Raw genomic sequence first — 19151 nt, forward strand, 5'->3', positions numbered from 1 at the left:
AGAGTGATACACCAATAAAGGCTTCACTTTGCAATCACCACTAGCATTGGCACACATCAACAGAGTAAGCCTGTCTTTCATAGGCTTATGTCCTGCGAGTGCCTTTTCCTCCTGAGTAATGTAGGTCCTGCTTGGCATTTTCTTCCAAAACAGGCCTGTTTCATCACAATTAAACACTTGTTCAGGTTTCAAGTCTTCGCTGTCAATGTAATCCTTGAATTCCTTCACATATTTTTCAGCTGCTTTTTGGTCTGAACTGGCAGCCTCACCATGCCTAATCACACTATGTATGCCACTACGATTCTTAAATCTTTCAAACCAACCTTTTCTGGCCTTAAATTCACTCACATCAGCACTAGTTGCAGGCAATTTCTTTACCAAATCGTCATGCAACTACCTAGCCTTTTCACAAATGATGGCTTGAGAGATGCTATCTCCTGCTATCTGTTTTTCATTTATCCACACCAATAACAGTCTCTCAACATTTTCTAACACTTGCGGTCGCTGTTTCGTAATCACAGTTGCACCTTTTGCAAGAACAGCTTCCTTGATTGCCGTTTTCCTGGTCACTATAGTAGAGATGGTTGATTGGGGTTTATTATACCTGACCAGCTCCGACACGCACTCCACTTTCGTACTTTGCAATTAGCTCTTTCTTCATTTCAATAGTCATTAGCACCTTTTTTCTCGAAGGGTTGGCACTAGAAGCTTTCTTGGGGCCCATGGTGACTTATTTTGCAGAAACAAGCACCAAAATCAGTGATAATGTGGAATGTACCAAATGTATCCTTAGATGCGCATACACTGGCTGGCTTGTAAACACTGGCACACACGGAGCAGTTCAGGCCACATGTGGACACGTCTTGAACGAATCGTATCGAATACCGGGTTATCGATCGGATATCGAGGTAAAATTTTTGCGATATAATGCATCGAATACCGGATTTATCGAATACCGGGGGTCCACTGTACATGACACTTACCTTTAATGAAGATCTGGTGATGATTGATGGGATGGGAGGAGAATGTCGAAGTTATTGTTCAGAAGGGGAATCCCCTTCCATTAGGACTTGAGGTAGCAAGTCCTTTTCCAGGGTTACTTCCCTTCTTCTTTTAATGCCACTAGGACCAGCTTGAGAGTCACTGGACCTCTGTCGCACAACAAATCTGTCCATAGAGCTCTGTACCTCCCGTTCCTTTATGATTTGTCTAAAATGGGCCACAAGACTGTCATTGTAATAGTCACCAGCACGGCTTGCTATAGCTGTGTTAGGGTGATTTTCATCCATAAAGGTTTGCAGTTCAACCCACTGTGCACACATTTCCTTAGTTTTTAAAGTAGGCACAATGGATTCCACAACTGGCATAGGCTTCTTAGGGTTAGCCCCAAATCCTTCAAAATCTTTCTTAATTTCCATCCTAATTCTCACCCTTTTTACCACAGGGTTGGCACTAGAAGCTTTCTTGGGGCCCATGGTGACTTATTTTGCAGAAACAAGCACCAAAAACTATGTGATAATATGGAATGTACCGAATGTATCCTTAGATGTGAGCACACTGGCTGGCTTGTAAACACTGGCACGCACGGGGCAGTTCAGGCCACACGTGGACACGTCTCGGACAAATCACGTATGGCGGGTTTTTTAACGGGAACCGAGGCAAAATTTTTGCGTTAAAATGTATCGAATACCGGATTTATCGGATACCGATGTCATCGCAAACCCGGGGTCCACTGTATATGAAATAACTTTAAAACATTTGAAATTTTGGAAAGTTTTCATACATTATGGAGAGTCTTGCTCACAGAGAATGTAAAAAAGCCAGGTTGCCTGCAGTGACTGTATTAGAAAGTCAGGTGGGGGGAGCTGTATAGTGTTTTAGTCATAATTTGAAATATCTGTATTAGCGGAAAGGCGTAAGGCAAAATGCCATAAAGCGAGGTCCTACTGTACTGTACTCCTCTTTATAGAAATATAGCTTGTTTAATAACAGTCAAGCATGAGTATACAAGATACAGTACTCTGAGGATTCAACAGGGTGGACAAATCAGTTTTAAGTGAGACAAGGACAAGGGGGCACAAAATAATTGGATAATACATTTTCTTTTGACATGGCACATGACAATCAAATTAAAAACAAACCATTAGATTTTGTTCACATTAGATTCACTGAATTTCCCACACCCATTTTGTTTTTTACAATGGTTGTCTCCCATTGAGGCAGGGGTGCCCCGAAAAAGAAGAAATGCAAAATTGGTCTTTTTTTTACATTTATCAATTTATACAGAAGAGAGTACTAGCCCCTTGCTCCCATCATTTTAGTCACCTCTTATGACACGCATGGCTTACAGAGAAAGGATTCTTCTCTGCTTCCCCATGGAAGTTCCCACACCCGCATCTGTTGTAAATGCCAAAATAATCCAGTTCAGATCAATACTTCGATATTGTTTTTTTTTTACCTCAACAGTCATCTCCTGCCATGAAAGGGTGACCCAAAGCAGAAAACACATTCACCATCATTCATTCAATGGCTGTCTTTCCAGAAGCCTAATGACATCTCAATCACATTATCCTTTGACTGCAACATCCCATGGGAAACAGTAGGCTAGAATTCTTCCTCCATAAGCTATGCATTTCTTTGTAATACCAAAAGAATGTACATGTACCATCCGACTTACGACCAAGCTTGGTTCCGACCAACCGGTCGTAAGTCAAAATGGATGCAAGTTGAATCTTACTACTGAATATCAACATCACACTTTTGTAATAATTTTATTTTATTGTTTTTATTTTGGTATTTCATTTTTTACTTAACTTTTTATGCTGTTAGTATCATATTTTATGCCACAAGGTTTAGGATAAACACTGTGTACAACACAAACAGTTGTTTATTTCCTAGAAATTTGGCATAAAAAACAAGGTCGTAAGTCGAGTGGTCGTACGTCGAGCAGGTCGTAAGTCGGATGGTAGGTGTAGTTTACGTGTAACAAATATTGGTAGGCACAGAAGAAAGCCACTAGTATGCAATGTATTTTGGGAAACTAATCCTAATGCTTAAAGACGACTTAAGAATTAGACATAGACTATTAAGTAGGATTTCTTATCAGTTAACTACAATCATTTGTACATAAGAAAGGTTGCTGATGAACAAATGGTACATATCATAAAGGAAATTAAAATGCCAGGAACAAGAGGCTAGCAACTCCTTCATTTGAATTCAATTACTAAAAAGTCAAAGACGAAATTGATTCAAAGAGATATTTTTAAAAAATAAAAATTTAGTCACACTGTTTAAGATGGTATTCATTTTCTCTTAACTTGGTGCAGGACACACTAAATCTTTCTTTACACAAATAACCCGCACATAGAAGAGAGGAGCTTACGATGACGTTTTGGTCCGACTTGGACCATTTACAAAGTGTGATTTTGTAAATGGTCCAAGTCGGACCGAAATGTCGTCGTAAGCTCCTCTCTTCTACGTGCGGGTTATTTGTGTATTGTTCCAGTCACGGTATTGTGCCTTTTTTTTGTTAAATCTTTCTTTCTCTATTGTAGGAACAATAGCAAGCAAAATCCCAAATTCAAACACACAACCAAAAAACTACCTCACTGGCAACTACCCAAATACTCTTTTCCTAACTCAAACCCTACTGAAATCTCACTCATCATCAAAACACTAAAGAACAAGGCAGTAGACCTAAATAGATTACCACCAATTATGTATAAAAAAAAGCCTCCCATTTGTTGTCACCAATTATTGCAACACTATTTAACAAGTCCATTGAATCTTCAACCTTCCCACCCCTAGGATCACCACAAAAGTGGTGATCCTACTGATTTAAATAACCACTATAGACCTATATCAAACCTACCTCTTGTATCGAAAATCTTTGAAAACAATACACAAGCAAGTTTACTCCTACCTTGTATCCCACAATATACTTAACCCCTAAACGTCCAAACATATATATATACGTTCTTAAGCGTAGCGCCCCAAACGTATATATACTTTTTAATTTTCCTGCCTCCAAATTTGGCACGATTGGCCTGAGAAGCCTGTTTAGCATAGAATTGGTCTTAACACTCGGTGTGCGCAGTATTAAAAAAATCTGGGACCACTTAGTACCTTGTGGGAGTGCCAGTTAAATTGAGCACCAGCTAGAGCAAACAGTGCGGCAAACACCAAGGATTCACTAAGGATTCACTGATGTAATGTCATATTAACACTGCTCTTTTAAGAGGAAAGTCATGTTAACCCTAAGTTTAGGGTCTGACGATCTCTGTCTACCTGTCTCTGTCTGTCTCTATCTGTCTTTGGCTTTGTCTGTCTCTGTCTATCTCTTTCAATCTGTCTGTCAATATCTGTCTCACAGGTACACATAAATACAAGTATACGTAGTATAAATTACCTAGGATAACCCAAAAATCCAGACAAAGTGCTATACTCTGCTTGAAGATGTGAGTAAACGTGATGACGCAGTCTTGTGGCTCTCTCTGAGACAGAGAGCTAGACGGACAGACAGGGAGCTTGACAGACAGACAAATACACAGACAGAAATGTTTGTGTACCAGCAAAAACAAAGCAAGGGGGATGGTCATCTAATCTTTTCTTATCAGTTGCACCCTCCCCCACCCTCGTGTATGCTCATCAAACGTCAGCTCTTATCAGTTGTTATCTCCCCTCATCATGTCACTGTCAGGAGTGGACTTTGTTTTTCATGCTTCAAGGGAACTTATTATTAGGTATTATTATTACGTATTATTATTACATCATCATCATCATCATCATCCTCCTCCTTCTCCTCCTCCTCCACATTCTCCTCTTCCTTCTCCTCCTCCTCCTCCTCCTCCTCCTCATCCTCCTCCTTCTCATCCTCCTCCTTCTCATCCTCCTCCTTCTCATCCTCCTCCTCCTTCTCCTCCGTCTCCTCCTCCTCCTTCGTCTCCTCCTCCTCCTCAGTCTCCTCCTCCTCCTTCTCCTCCTCCTCCTTCTCCTCCTCCTCCTCTCTTCTCCTCCTCCTCCTCCTTCTTCTCCTCCTCCTCCTTCTTCTTCTCCTCCTCCTCCTTCTTCTCCTCTTCCTTCTCCTCCTCCTTCTCCTCCTCCTCCTCCTTCTCCTCCTCCTTCTCCTCCTCCCTCTCCTCCTCCTCCTCCTCCTCCTCCTTCTCCTCCTCCTTCTCCTCCTCCTTCTCCTCCTCCTCCTTCTCCTCCTCCTCCTCCTTCTCCTCCTCCTCCTTCTCCTCCTCCTCCTCCTTCTCCTCCTCCTCCTCCTCCTTCTCCTCCTCCTCCTCCTTCTCCTCCTTCTCCTCCTCCTCCTCCTTCTCCTCCTCCTCCTTCTCCTCCTCCTCCTTCTCCTCCTCCTCCTCCTTCTCCTCCTCCTCCTCCTTCTCCTCCTCCTCCTCCTTCTCCTCCTCCTCCTCCTTCTCCTCCTTCTCCTCCTTCTCCTCCTTCTCCTCCTCCTTCTCCTCATTATTATTATATACTTCCACATATCCAAAACATTGCTGGGACCTATAAATACAGTGGACCCCCACCTTACGATATTAATCCGTTCCTGAGAGCTCATCGTATGCCGAAATTATCGTAAGGCAAATTAATTTTCCCCATAAGAAATAATGGAAATCAAATTAATCCGTTCCTGACACCCCAAAGTATGAAAAAAAATTTTTTTTTACCACATGAAATATTAATTTTAATACACACAAACTGAAAAAGACATGTACAGCTAATACTCTACTAAGAATAGAATACATGACACTTACCTTTATTGAAGATCTGGTGATGATTGATGGGATGGGAGGAGGGGAGTGTGTGGAAGTTGTTATTGTTTGGAAGGGGAATCCCCTTCCATTAGGACTTAAGGTATCAAGTCCTTTTCTGGGGTTACTTCCCTTCTTCTTATAATGCCACTAGGACCAGCTTGAGAGTCACTGGACCTCTGTCGCACAGCATGTCTGTCCATAGAGCTCTGTACCTCTCGTTCCTATACGTATTTGTCTAAAGTGGTTCACAACATTGTCATTGTAATAGTCACCAGCACGGCTTGCAATAGCTGTGTCAGGGTGATTTTCATCCATAAAAGTTTGCACTTCAACCTACTTTGCACACATTTCCTTAATCTCTTTTTTCAATTCCATACTAATTCTCGCCCTTTTTATCACAGGGATGGCACTACAAGCTTTCTTGGGGTCCATGGTAGCTTATTTTGCAGTTACAAGCACTAAAAACACTGGGATAATGTGAAATGCACCGAATGTATGCATAGATGTGGCTGCACTAGCTGGCTTGTAAACACTGGTGCTGAGGCCACACGTGGGACGCGTCCCGGACGAATCATGCAAGGCAAGTTTTTTGCGAGGCGAGGCAAAATTTTTGCATTAAAATGTATCGTATGGCGGATTTAACGTAACACGATGCCATCATAAGGCAGGGTCCACTGTACTTAGTTTATATTCCAAGACAATAGTAAATGACCAAGGCAGGTGTAAATGTCCACCTGTCAATGTGTTTGTCACAATTTGAGTACAATTTCAGTACCTAATACTAGTGTCAGAACAAAGATTGGTTATGAAATGACAAGAACTACTATAAATTGTAATTATCAGAACATAAAAATATATATAAAATATGAAAAATAGAAAAAAAGGTATATCGGCAACACTTCTGCAAGCAGCAGGACTCCACGTTGCTGTCACATGAGCATCTAGTGCCAACTTCTCTGCCTCATGTCTCTGTAAGTACTGACCCTATTTTTTTTATTCTAAAACACTAAAAAAATGTGCTCTTTTTTTCTATAAAAAAAAAGGATTTTTTTTTTTTCAAAATAATCGGGGCGCTGCGCGAGTGAACATATATATACGTTTGGACCATTTAACGGTTAACCCCTGCCAGTTTGGATTTAGGCCAAGCAAAAGCGCAAATGATGCAATTATACACATGCTCAAGCTACTATATACGGCACTGGAAAAAGAAGGAAATTCCAATGGGCCTCTTCATAGACCTATGGAAAGTATTCGATGCAGTTGCCCACGATCTCTTGTTCCTAAAACTTGAACATTACAGCGTCACAGGACCCTCACTCGATTACCTTAAATCATATCTAAGCAATAGACATCAGTACATATACACAAATGGTGTTGCCTCCACCACACAACCAGTTCTAGTTGGAGTCCCTCAGGGCAGTATCCTTGGACCACTACTCTATCTCATTTACATCACTGACCTCCCTAATGCCTCCAAACTACTTAAACCTATTCTTTATGCAGATGACACTACCTACATCTTTTCTCATCCAAACCAAACCATACTTAGAAACACTGTGAATGATGAACTGCTAAAAATATTCACCTGGATGGTGACCAACAAACTTCCTCTCAATATTGACAAAACATATTTCATACTGTTTGGTAACAGAGCTGCAAATATTCGGCTAAACATATCGATAAATGGTTTCTCCATTTCAAGACACACAGACGGAAAATTTCTAGGGTTCCAGATTAACATCTGTCTTAAATTTCAGACCCACATACAGCTTATTTTCCATAAAATCTCCGAAACAGTAGGCATCCTCTCTTAGATACGGTACTATTTACCCCAAATGGCACTTCTTGCTCTTTACCACTCTCATCTACCCTTACCTATGGTATTTGTGCATGGGGTTCAACCACAGCAAATCACCTTAAACCTGCAATTATACAACAGAAAGCTGCTGTGAGAATGATAAATTCCTGCCCCAGGCAGCACACCCCACCGCTATTTAAGAGCTTGAACCTGCTTAACGTACAAAATATCCACTTATATTATTGTGCCTACTACATACACAACATTATTCTCCAATATAAACCCTCCCCTCAAACTCCTTGAGAACTACAATAGAATGCACTTGCATAACACAAGACAAAACACTCTTTGATATCCCTCGTGTCCATCTCTCCCTATGCAAAAATGCAATGCATATAAAGGGTCCTAAGATCTGGAATTCATTGCCTGAAAATACAAATGGGCCCCTACCTGCACACCAGTTCAAGGCACTACTTAGAACTCACTTCACCTCCCAAAACTAACACAAATACTATATATTATTGCCACCATCAACCCAAAACTTGCCAAATTTTATAAATTATTTCAAAACTAAAATTGTCTCAATCTCATTATGTATAATGTGCTAAAATATAATACTGTAACTACCTTTGTTGATAAATAAAATATCAATGTTCAATTCGAACCAACTATGATATATATGTCTAGTATTGGGTATAGTCTACAATGCATTAGGTTTAGTCTGCTCGAAATGCCTAGGCATGATAGTGGGTTTCTTTGCACTTGCAAATCAATAATGTAATTACACATTGTAAAATATGCAAGGAAATAAGACTCCTTATAACATGTCAGTCACACATTGTAAACTTTGCAAAGAAATAAAAATTTGAATTTGAATGAAGCAGATTCATAATATGCTCACTGCAATTCCTACACCCACGTCTCCAAGTTTTTCTTGTGAATATCAATCTAAACCAGTTTAGAATAAAATTTAGAGAGATTTTGTTTAAAATTAAGCCGAGTATATACAGTGGGCCCTCAACCAAGGGCATTAATCCATTCCAGAGGGCTCGCCATTGGTCGAAATTGCCGTTGGTCGAGTTAATTTTCCCCATAAGAAATAATGGAAATAGAATTAATCCGTTCCTGACACTCCAAAGTCTGAAAAAAATATTTTTACATGAAATATACATTTCCTTATATGGAAAGGAATGGGACATGCAAAATAAACAATAATTAAATGCCACTTACCTTTATTGTGGAGTTGTTGATGAGTGATGTGCCAGCAGCAGGGGAAATTCAGGATTGTCTGTTGCTTGGAAGGAGAATCCCCTTCCATAAAGACTTCAGGTACCAAGTCCTTTGATGGGGTTACCTCCCTTCTTGGTTTTTTAATACCACTAGGACCAGCTTGAGAATCACTGGACCACCCTCTAGCACCATCACTACCACCCTCTACCACCATCACAACCACCCTCTACCACCATCACTACCACCCTCTACCACCATCACTACCACCCTCTACCACCATCACTACCACCCTTTACCACCATCACTACCACTCTCTACCACCATCACAACCACCCCCTCCACCATCACTACCACCCTCTACCACCATCACAACCACCCTCTACCACCATCACTACCACCTCCTACCACCATCATTACCACCCTCTACCACCCTTTACCACCATCACAACCACAACCACCCTCTACCACCATCACTACCACTCTCTACCACCATCACTACCACCCTCTACCACCATCACTACCACCCTCTACCACCATCACTACCACCCTCTACCACCATCACTACCACCCTCTACCACCACCACTTTCGTATTTATCTACAAACTTTTTCTTGAATTCTATCGTGTTTCTCACATCCTTTACCAAAGGGCTGGCTCTAGAAGCTTTCGTCGGGCCCATGGTGGCTTATTTAGCAGTAACAAGCACTAGAAACAGTGGAATAGTCCAAAATGTATGGGAGGCACATGTGGAAACCGACTGCAACAGCTTGTAAACAATGGCACACTGACATCGTTGGTAAAGTTTTTCGCCGTTGGTTAAGGCATTTTTTTCTACGGCAAAAAGCGCTGTTAGACGAAATTGCTGTTACTTAATGCCCCCATTAGTTGAGGGTCGACTGTATCATCTTTTCACTCTGGGTATGATATTCAAATAGAAACTAACCCGTAGTGCTGTATTTCATTCAGATTAGTCTCACTAAATTTCCCACAACTTTAATCTCTCTTCTTTAGTTTCACCTTTTCTTACGAGTCAATATAAATCACTTTAAATATTGCTGTAAAGAGATAGCATTAAAAAAATAAATTGTATATTGCCCTGCCATCTGGTCATTATAGAAGTGAGAAGTCATTAATCAGGGAGTGGGGGATCTTCCACAGGATATTTGGTTGCTGTATGAGCCAAAGGTGTCATTAAGTAGAGGAATGATCACAGGCCGTTTCTTGGTTGTTAATCAAAATTATGCTAAGTGATTGGTCTTTAAGCAAAAGTAATCAGCTTTGATCTGAGGACGGGGAGTCTAGGTCCAGCCCTCGTTCGTGACCCCTCATCAAAATAAGTTAAATAAATTATTATAGAATACAGCCTCTCCTCACGTAACAATTTAGTTCCATTCCTGATACCACATCATTAAACAAATTTGTTGCTAAGTGAGGAGCTTACTATAACAGTAGTGAGTTTGTGTCACCAATCTCAGATAATGTTTCAATGTCACCTTTGCACCATTTATAACATTTCTGGTGTATTTTTAGATGTTTATACAATAGTGTACTGTAGCATATTGAAATAAACAGAACAGAGGAAATCAGCTCTAATATACATTATTTAGGTATGAATACTGGTTAGAGAGCCCGTCGTAAGTCCAAGGCCTCGGTAAACGAGTACGTCGCTACGTGGGGAGAGGCTGTACAACATTGAATGGAACCCATGGCTCGATTAGCAATACTCTAGCCTCACACAATGAGTGTCCACAGTTCACTCTCTAGCAAAGGCAGAAACGGTGGCCATGTTTCCTTACATCTGTTGTCCCTGTTCACCTAGCAGTATGTAGGTAGTTGACTAGTGTAGAGCCACATCCTGGGAGACAAGAGTAAAGGATCACAATGGAAATAAGACAAACAGTCCTCGAAGATGCACTGACTTTCTTGGGTTATTCAGTGTAGATAACCCTCCATGTTAAAAATTCGAACAAATAGTACCTTTACCTGAATAAAAACTAACTTGGATAAAGGAGATTTAACCAACAACAGAACCCTCTCCCCCTCCCCCCCAACCTTAAAGAATCCTCATTCTAGATACTTTTATAGCATTTTAGATTAATATTACATTCATGGGGGAAGCATTAAAACCTCAGGGGTCACACAGCACCTGTGGGTATGAAAGGCATTCAGGCATAAATCAAGTTATTGGAGAACAGATCAAGTTTATTTAGGCACAGATACACATGGGTACAATTATCATATGTAGAGTAAATTACGCATTATTATGGGGGAGCACTAAAACTGTAAGGATTATAAAGCACCTGTGGGGGGAGGGGGGATGGAAAGCATTCAGGCTCAAATAAATTATGCATGATAACCCAAAAAAAAGTCAAAGTAACTTATTTCCATTGGGGTCCTCCACCAATTCCTTCTAACAAGAGCCCTTCACCAACATCAAGGACCCTCCCTTGAGAGATTTTCAAAGTCACAATCAAGCGCTAAACCAGTCATATAGCCTTGAGAGAAAGAAATCTTTTTCGAGACAACAAGATAGCTCACCTTTCTTCCTCTTCCTCCTGTTGCTTGTGGTAGTGAATGTTGGTGCCCCGAAGATAACATAGGCAGTGATGATGATTGCTCCCAGCAGCAGTGCTGACGTACGGAGGTTCATCACCACCTCCACCATCATCACCACCACCACTTACTCTACTTTCTAGCACAGTCAAAGCTTCTAGTGACTCCACCAACTCGCCATGAGTGTCCGTGGTGGCCGCAAACTGATCATCGTCACTTCAAGGTCCATGAATTTCTCTGGAAGAGCTCCGGGCTCCTATTTCCCTTACCTGTACAAGTCAAATTAAAAACAGCTTATATAACATATACAATATTCTTTTTCTCAAAACTTATGACTACTACTTCTAATATAACACTTATAATTAAAAGTATATCTACTTACATGAAAGAAGATTTATCTATATAATCTTAGTTTTACATAAATCATGAAAAAGTATAAATTTTTCGCCAGATTATAACCTCAGTATAAAAGCAGGCTTCCACGAACGAAAGTATTCGTAAAGTTTCTTAAATGATCGTTCAGGAGGAAGGTTACACCTTAGTCTGAAGTGTTTCAGCCTCGTGAAATTTACTAAAAAATTACTTTATGGAGGCCAACTTAGTTAGCGGAAATAAATTACACATAATAATGATTTATTCTAACATTTATCACAATAGCAAGTGAAAATGTCACTAACTACATATGTTGCAGTGCATGATAATTTGTATAACTGTACTTAAATAAACTTACTAACCCATCATAACCAGTGAAAACCTATCAATTAGTGTCATGGGGGAGCGCTAAACCCGTAGTGAAAACCTATCAATGTAACTTATTTCCACTGGGCCTAAGTATTATGAATAAGAAATCAGTTGAATGTTACAAGAAATCATTTTCCGCCTTTTATTTATTTATTTATTTATTTATTTATTTATTTATTTAGTTATTTATTAATTTGAACATGATACAGAGAGGTACGAAAGAATACAGTTAAATGCAGCATGCCAAAGCCACTTGAATGCATAGCATTACGGGCAGGCTTAAAATTAACTTAAGATTAACTATGCAATAAAGTATTCAGTGGTAAAACATTATTGTAAACAGATAACAATTAAGCATAAATGAGTATTACAAAAACAGGTCGTATGGTTGCTTGCATTGCTGTACAATCAGTATTTATTATTTATTTATTTATTTATTTATTTAATATGAACATTCATTAGGAACTTTTGTAGATTAGATTTTGCCACCGAAGTTGCTAGTTTATTGTGCACCCCATATCCATCCTGTGGACGGTAGCGCGAGAGCATGTGGATACACAAAAGGCCTAGGAACTAGGCCCCAAAGGGTTAACAGGAATACATATGGATTTATATCTACATATCTATAGTTCACTTATCTGTTACAAGCAAATTTAGGAAATTTGCTTAGTATATCTGGTATCTTATTTTCATTAATAAGATATCTTGACATGTCACATAGGTTATTATACTGTCTGTCTCTGTATTCCTCAATAAGTGGACAATTAAGCACATAGTGTTCAAGAGAGTGACCATATGCCTGATCATATAATTTACATTTAGTTTGATCATCATCTGTGTGTCTCCCAAACTGCCAGAAGTACTTGTAACCAAGCCTAAGCCTGGCCACTACAACATCAGTCAGTCTGTTCACATTGCAAGTTGCTCCATAAACATACTTATCTACGTTCATGTTATCATAGTGGGTTATAGATCTACTCAGGCTTCTAACTGCATTCCTATAACAATCATCTTCATTATTTACTTCTCTCCTAATATTATTCCTAATGCGAGACACAGTTATACCAAAGTTATATTCTACATTCTCCTTCTGGATACTCTTCTTGGCTAACATATCAACTTTATCATGAAGGAGTAATCCAATGTGTGAAGGGATCCATAGCAACTGTACATTAATTCCTTTGTCCCTAATTTTTGAGTATCTATACCTGGCTTCTCCAATGAGCATGTTATTGGAGTCATTATGGTGCCGAGAGAACAGTGCTAATACGAATTTTCAGGTGATTCCTTTCCTCTAAATAACTTATCTTTATTTCACAAAAAAATAAAGTTTGTTAGTTCTTGGAATGTTGCAAAAAATCTGCCCTTTACTCCCACATAACTCCCAAAGTATTTGGAATATTTCCAAAAATGAATAAGGTTAAATTAGAGAAATCATTATTCTACAATTTCTGTGAATATTATTTCATTTAATTAAGTAATAAAGGCAGAACGATGTACCATAAGTGAGTAAGTTACTTCCGAGATATTGGCCTGGAACGCCGGCCGGCCCACCGTCTCAAAAAAATTTTGTTTTTCGCGAAAATCGCGTTTGTTTGGGTGTATTTCTTAGTAAACTGATGTTCTAGTGCAGTTAGCCTCTTCAAAATACCGTTTTCTCTTACTCAGAGACCAAAGAATACGACATGAGAGGAGTCACTCATTTATATAGAAATATTCCCAATGATCTCTAGCCATATCAAGGCCTATTTTATTCAGTCTAGAGTATGTAACATGTTTGTATGTTATTTATAGTGTTTATTATATCATATTAGATCAATTCTGATAGATAAATAAGCCGTAGAGTTGATATATAAGCTGATATAAGCGTAATAATGAAGTGATTTCACCTGGCTATCTCTGGAACGGGAATACCGCAGGTGTTCCCAGGTGCTTCCTGATTGGCTGGAAGTCTACGGATAAGCTCCGCCTACTCTTATATGATGCCAAATAAGCAATTATTATATTAGAAAGAATAATGAAAGAAAAAGCGATAAAAAACAAGGAAAAAATTCCAAAAAATATATGGGCTGTGAGCAGACGTGCTACCCACATCGAATTCACCATACCTGATATAAATGACTATAATTTCTTGTAGAAACGTCGTAGAACATTCATTCTGGTACCATTGTGTTGCCAAAGAGTTAAGCTATTTTTCGGTATATATATAATTCAATTTCCATAATTTTTCGATTTTCTTTGAGAGTGCGCGGAAAATTGCCCTACAGCCCCCTAGTCACTACCAGACCAGCCGGGCTGTGGTTCATATGTGGGGTTGTATGCGGCCAACAGTAACAGCCTGGTTGATCAGGCCCTAATCTACCATGAAGCCTGGTCACAGACCGGGCCGTGGGGGCGTTAACCCCCGAAACTCTCTCCAGGTATACGCCAGACTCAAGGAAACGTGATGTTTTGCAGCGGTCTGCTAAATGGCTGTTGAGAAATGGGATTACCAATTAAGCTTAATTTTAAATTTAAATTTAGCTGATAAAAGACAGTAAATCGTCTACACAGCCGCCCCTGCAGATGAGATCTTGAATTGTTGTCATGATCATCTCTCAACGGGCTGGAATAGATCATATTATGTAAACAATAATTTACCCCTAGGGGGTGTTATGTCAGCATATTTCATTCACTGATTGCTGACAAACTTACTTGTTTGGACTCCAAAGTCCGCACCTTACTGCCGACTATAGGTTGATTACAAACTCCTTGCGACTCAAGAACTGCGCAGTCCCCGGTACTACAAGAAATTCGTAACCTACCTTGCTCTTGTAGCATGAGCTATGGTGTTCTTCACACCTTCAACAGATATCGGTGACTTGATAGAAGCTGAAGTGTCCTTGGATGTCCACGTCTTCCATAGTCTAGGAATACGCAAACTGGTACACTATGTTCCACAAGATTTGTCTTTATTACCTGGAGAGAGTTTACCTGGAGAGAGTTTCGGGGGTCAACGCCCCCGCGGCCCGGTCTGTGACCAGGCCTCCTGGTGGATCAGCGCCTGATCAACCAGGCTGTTGCTGCTGGCTGCACGCAAACCAACGTACGAGCCACAGCCCGGCTGATCAGGAACTGACTTTAGGTGCTTGTCCAGTGCCAGCTTGAAGACTGCCAGGCGTCTGTTGGTAATCCCCCTTATGTGTGCTGGGAGGCAGTTGAACAGTCTCGGGCCCCTGACACTTATTGTATGGTCTCTTAACGTGCTAGTGACACCCCTGCTTTTCATTGGGGGGATGGTGCATCGTCTGCCAAGTCTTTTGCTTTCGTAGTGAGTGATTTTCGTGTGCAAGTTCGGTACTAGTCCCTCTAGGATTTTCCAGGTGTATATAATCATGTATCTCTCCCTCCTGCGTTCCAGGGAATACAGGTTTAGAAACCTCAAGCACTCCCAATAATTGAGGTGTTTTATCTCCGTTATGCACGCCGTGAAAGTTCTCTGTACATTTTCTAGGTCGGCAATTTCACCTGCCTTGAAAGGTGCTGTTAGAGTGCAGCAATATTCCAGCCTAGATAGAACAAGTGACCTGAAGAGTGTCATCATGGGCTTGGCCTCCCTAGTTTTGAAGGTTCTCATTATCCATCCTGTCATTTTTCTAGCAGATGCGATTGATACAATGTTATGGTCCTTGAAGGTGAGATCCTCCGACATAATCACTCCCAGGTCTTTGACGTTGGTGTTTCGCTCTATTTTGTGGCCAGAATTTGTTTTGTACTCTGATGAAGATTTAATTTCCTCATGTTTACCATATCTGAGTAATTGAAATTTCTCATCGTTGAACTTCATATTGTTTTCTGCAGCCCACTGAAAGATTTGGTTGATGTCCGCCTGGAGCCTTGCAGTGTCTGCAATGGAAGACACTGTCATGCAGATTCGGGTGTCATCTGCAAAGGAAGACACGGTGCTGTGGCTGACATCCTTGTCTATGTCGGATATGAGGATGAGGAACAAGATGGGAGCTAGTACTGTGCCTTGTGGAACAGAGCTTTTCACCGTAGCTGCCTCGGACTTTACTCTGTTGACGACTACTCTCTGTGTTCTGTTAGTGAGGAAATTATAGATCCATCGACCGACTTTTCCTGTTATTCCTTTAGCGCGCATTTTGTGCGCTATTACGCCATGGTCACGCTTGTCGAAGGCTTTTGCGAAGTCTGTATATATTACATCTGCATTCTTTTTGTCTTCTAGTGCATTTAGGACCTTGTCGTAGTGATCCAGTAGTTGAGACAGACAGGAGCGACCTGTTCTAAACCCATGTTGCCCTGGGTTGTGTAACTGATGGGTTTCTAGATGGGTGGTGATCTTGCTTCTTAGGACCCTTTCAAAGATTTTTATGATATGGGATGTTAGTGCTATTGGTCTGTAGTTCTTTGCTGTTGCTTTACTGCCCCCTTTGTGGAGTGGGGCTATGTCTGTTGTTTTTAGTAACTGAGGGACGACCCCCGTGTCCATGCTCCCTCTCCATAGGATGGAAAAGGCTCGTGATAGGGGCTTCTTGCAGTTCTTGATGAACACAGAGTTCCATGAGTCTGGCCCTGGGGCAGAGTGCATGGGCATGTCATTTATCGTCTGTTCGAAGTCATTTGGCGTCAGGATAACATCGGATAGGCTTGTGTTAATCAAATTTTGTGGCTCTCTCATAAAAAATTCATTTTGATCTTCGACTCTCAGTCTGGTTAGCGGCTTGCTAAAAACTGAGTCATATTGGGACTTGAGTAGCTCACTCATTTCCTTGCTGTCATCTGTGTAGGACCCATCTTGTTTAAGTAGGGGCCCAATACTGGACGTTGTTCTCGATTTTGATTTGGCATAGGAGAAGAAATACTTTGGGTTTCTTTCGATTTCATTTATGGCTTTTAGTTCTTCCCGCGATTCCTGACTCCTAAAGGATTCTTTTAGCTTAAGTTCGATGCTTGCTATTTCTCTGACCAGTGTCTCCCTGCGCATTTCAGATATATTGACCTCTTTTAGCCGCTCTGTTATTCTTTTCCGTCGCCTGTAAAGGGAGCGCCTGTCTCTTTCTATTTTACATCTACTCCTCCTTTTTCTTAGAGGAATAAGCCTTGTGCATACATCGAGTGCCACCGAGTTAATCTGTTCTAGGCATAAGTTTGGGTCTGTGTTGCTTAGTATATCTTCCCAATTTATATCGGTTAGGACTTGGTTTACTTGGTCCCACTTTATGTTTTTGTTATTGAAGTTGAATTTGGTGAATGCTCCCTCGTGACTAGTCTCATTTTGTCGGTCTGGGGCTCCACGCATACATGTCTGAACCTCAATTATGTTGTGATCTGAGTATATTGTTTTTGATATGGTGACATTTCTTATCAGATCATCATTGTTAGTGAAGATGAGGTCTAGTGTATTCTCCAGTCTAGTAGGCTCTATTATTTGCTGGTTTAAATTGAATTTTGTGCAGAGATTTAAAAGCTCGTGTGAGTGTGAGTTTTCATCAGAGCTGCCTCCTGGTGTTATTACTGCAACAATATTATTTGCTATATTCCTCCATTTTAGGTGCCTTAAGTTGAAATCCCCCAGGAGCAAGATGTTGGGTGCAGGAGCTGGAAGATTTTCCAGACAGTGGTCAATTTTTAACAGCTGTTCCTGGAATTGCTGGGATGTTGCATCCGGAGGCTTGTAGACTACCACAATGACTAGGTTTTGGTTCTCGACCTTTACTGCTAAAACTTCCACTACGTCATTTGAGGCATTAAGCAGTTCTGTGCAAACAAGTGACTCTGCAATGTACAGGCCAACCCCCCCCCCCTTTTGCCTGTTCACTCTGTCACATCTGTATAGGTTGTAACCTGGGATCCATATTTCGTTGTCCAAGTGATCCTTTATGTGGGTCTCAGTGAAAGCCGCGAACATTGCCTTTGCCTCTGCAAGCAGTCCACGGATGAAAGGTATTTTGTTGTTTGTTGCTGGCTTTAGACCCTGTATATTTGCAAAGAAGAATGTTATCGGACTGGTGGTATTGTTGGTACTGGGGGGGGATTTTTTTTCCGGCATTAGTATCTGTATCTGTTGGTTTGGAGTGGAGGCCATCGACTGTGGTTCCACTCCAGGAATGACTGGATTTGGTGTACGATTTCTGCCATTTCCTGCCAGTTTTTTTTCCTTCCTGGCACTAAAAAACCTCTCCCTCTTGAGTGGCTGTGGCTACCCAGGTTTTCCCATGGCCTGGATGTTTTGTATCTTTTTGTCCCCTTTAGATGGTATGCCTGGCAATTTAAGTTATAGCACAGTCTTTCCTGTACTGAAGAGTTACACATTTCAGGGTGAAAAAGCTTACAGGAAGGGAGTTTGCATTTTCCTGTTGTCATATGGGCATGGCATTTTCTAGGGTGGTCATAGTTGCATGTCCCATCTGTTTTTCCAGATTTCCCATGCCAGCAGATACCAAGTGCATAGTATGTGCACAGGCTTGGTTTCCGCTTGCCTTGGGTTTCTGTGACTGTATTCCCTGTTGGTGCATGTTTCCCTGTCTTACTTCTATCCTCCCTAGCACCAACAATGGAGCTCCCACCAGTTGTTTTTGGTAATTTATCCTCACTATTGCTATTGGAGTCCTCTTGTTTGCTATTTCCTGCGGTATTTCTAGTTTGCAATATTGGTTTTATCTTATCTTTGACTACACTTGTTTCCCTACTATGGCTCCTGTCCCCTATGAGGTCATTTATATGTATTCCTTCCTGCGTATAATTCCCGACTACCTGGACAAAATCTCCAGCTTCACCATTACTGTCTCCCAGGACAGTATCTCCAGCTTCACCATTTCTGTCTCCCAGGACAGCACCTCCAGCTTCACCATTACTGTCTCCCAGGACAGTATCTCCAGCTTCACCATTACTGTCTCCCAGGACAGCACTATCAGCCCCACATTTACTGACTACCAGGACATCACCTCCAGCCTTACAGTTTGTGACTACATGGCCAGTATCAAGGGCAGTACCATTCAGCCCAGACTTTTTATGTTCCCATCTGTTGTAGAAAGCTTCCAGGTTTTCTATGAAAGCAGCTTTGATGTT

At 40.9% G+C, this 19151-nt stretch overlaps 1 protein-coding gene across 4 annotated transcripts in view; it reads right to left on the reverse strand.

The window, feature by feature from the left end:
- Usp30 (ubiquitin specific protease 30) overlaps positions 1-19151 on the reverse strand; it is a 301098-nt gene that overhangs the window by 137511 nt on the left and 144436 nt on the right. For all 4 annotated transcript variants that reach the window (XM_070101827.1, XM_070101828.1, XM_070101825.1 and 1 more), the window contains exon 2: positions 11325-11608. In XM_070101827.1, the coding sequence (XP_069957928.1) occupies positions 11325-11384 (60 nt within the window). In that variant the 5' untranslated portion in view covers positions 11385-11608. The remainder of the gene's footprint in view (positions 1-11324; positions 11609-19151) is intronic.

The sequence above is a fragment of the Cherax quadricarinatus genome, chromosome 79 (assembly GCF_038502225.1).
Source record: "Cherax quadricarinatus isolate ZL_2023a chromosome 79, ASM3850222v1, whole genome shotgun sequence".
In the NCBI taxonomy this organism is placed as follows: domain Eukaryota; kingdom Metazoa; phylum Arthropoda; class Malacostraca; order Decapoda; family Parastacidae; genus Cherax; species Cherax quadricarinatus.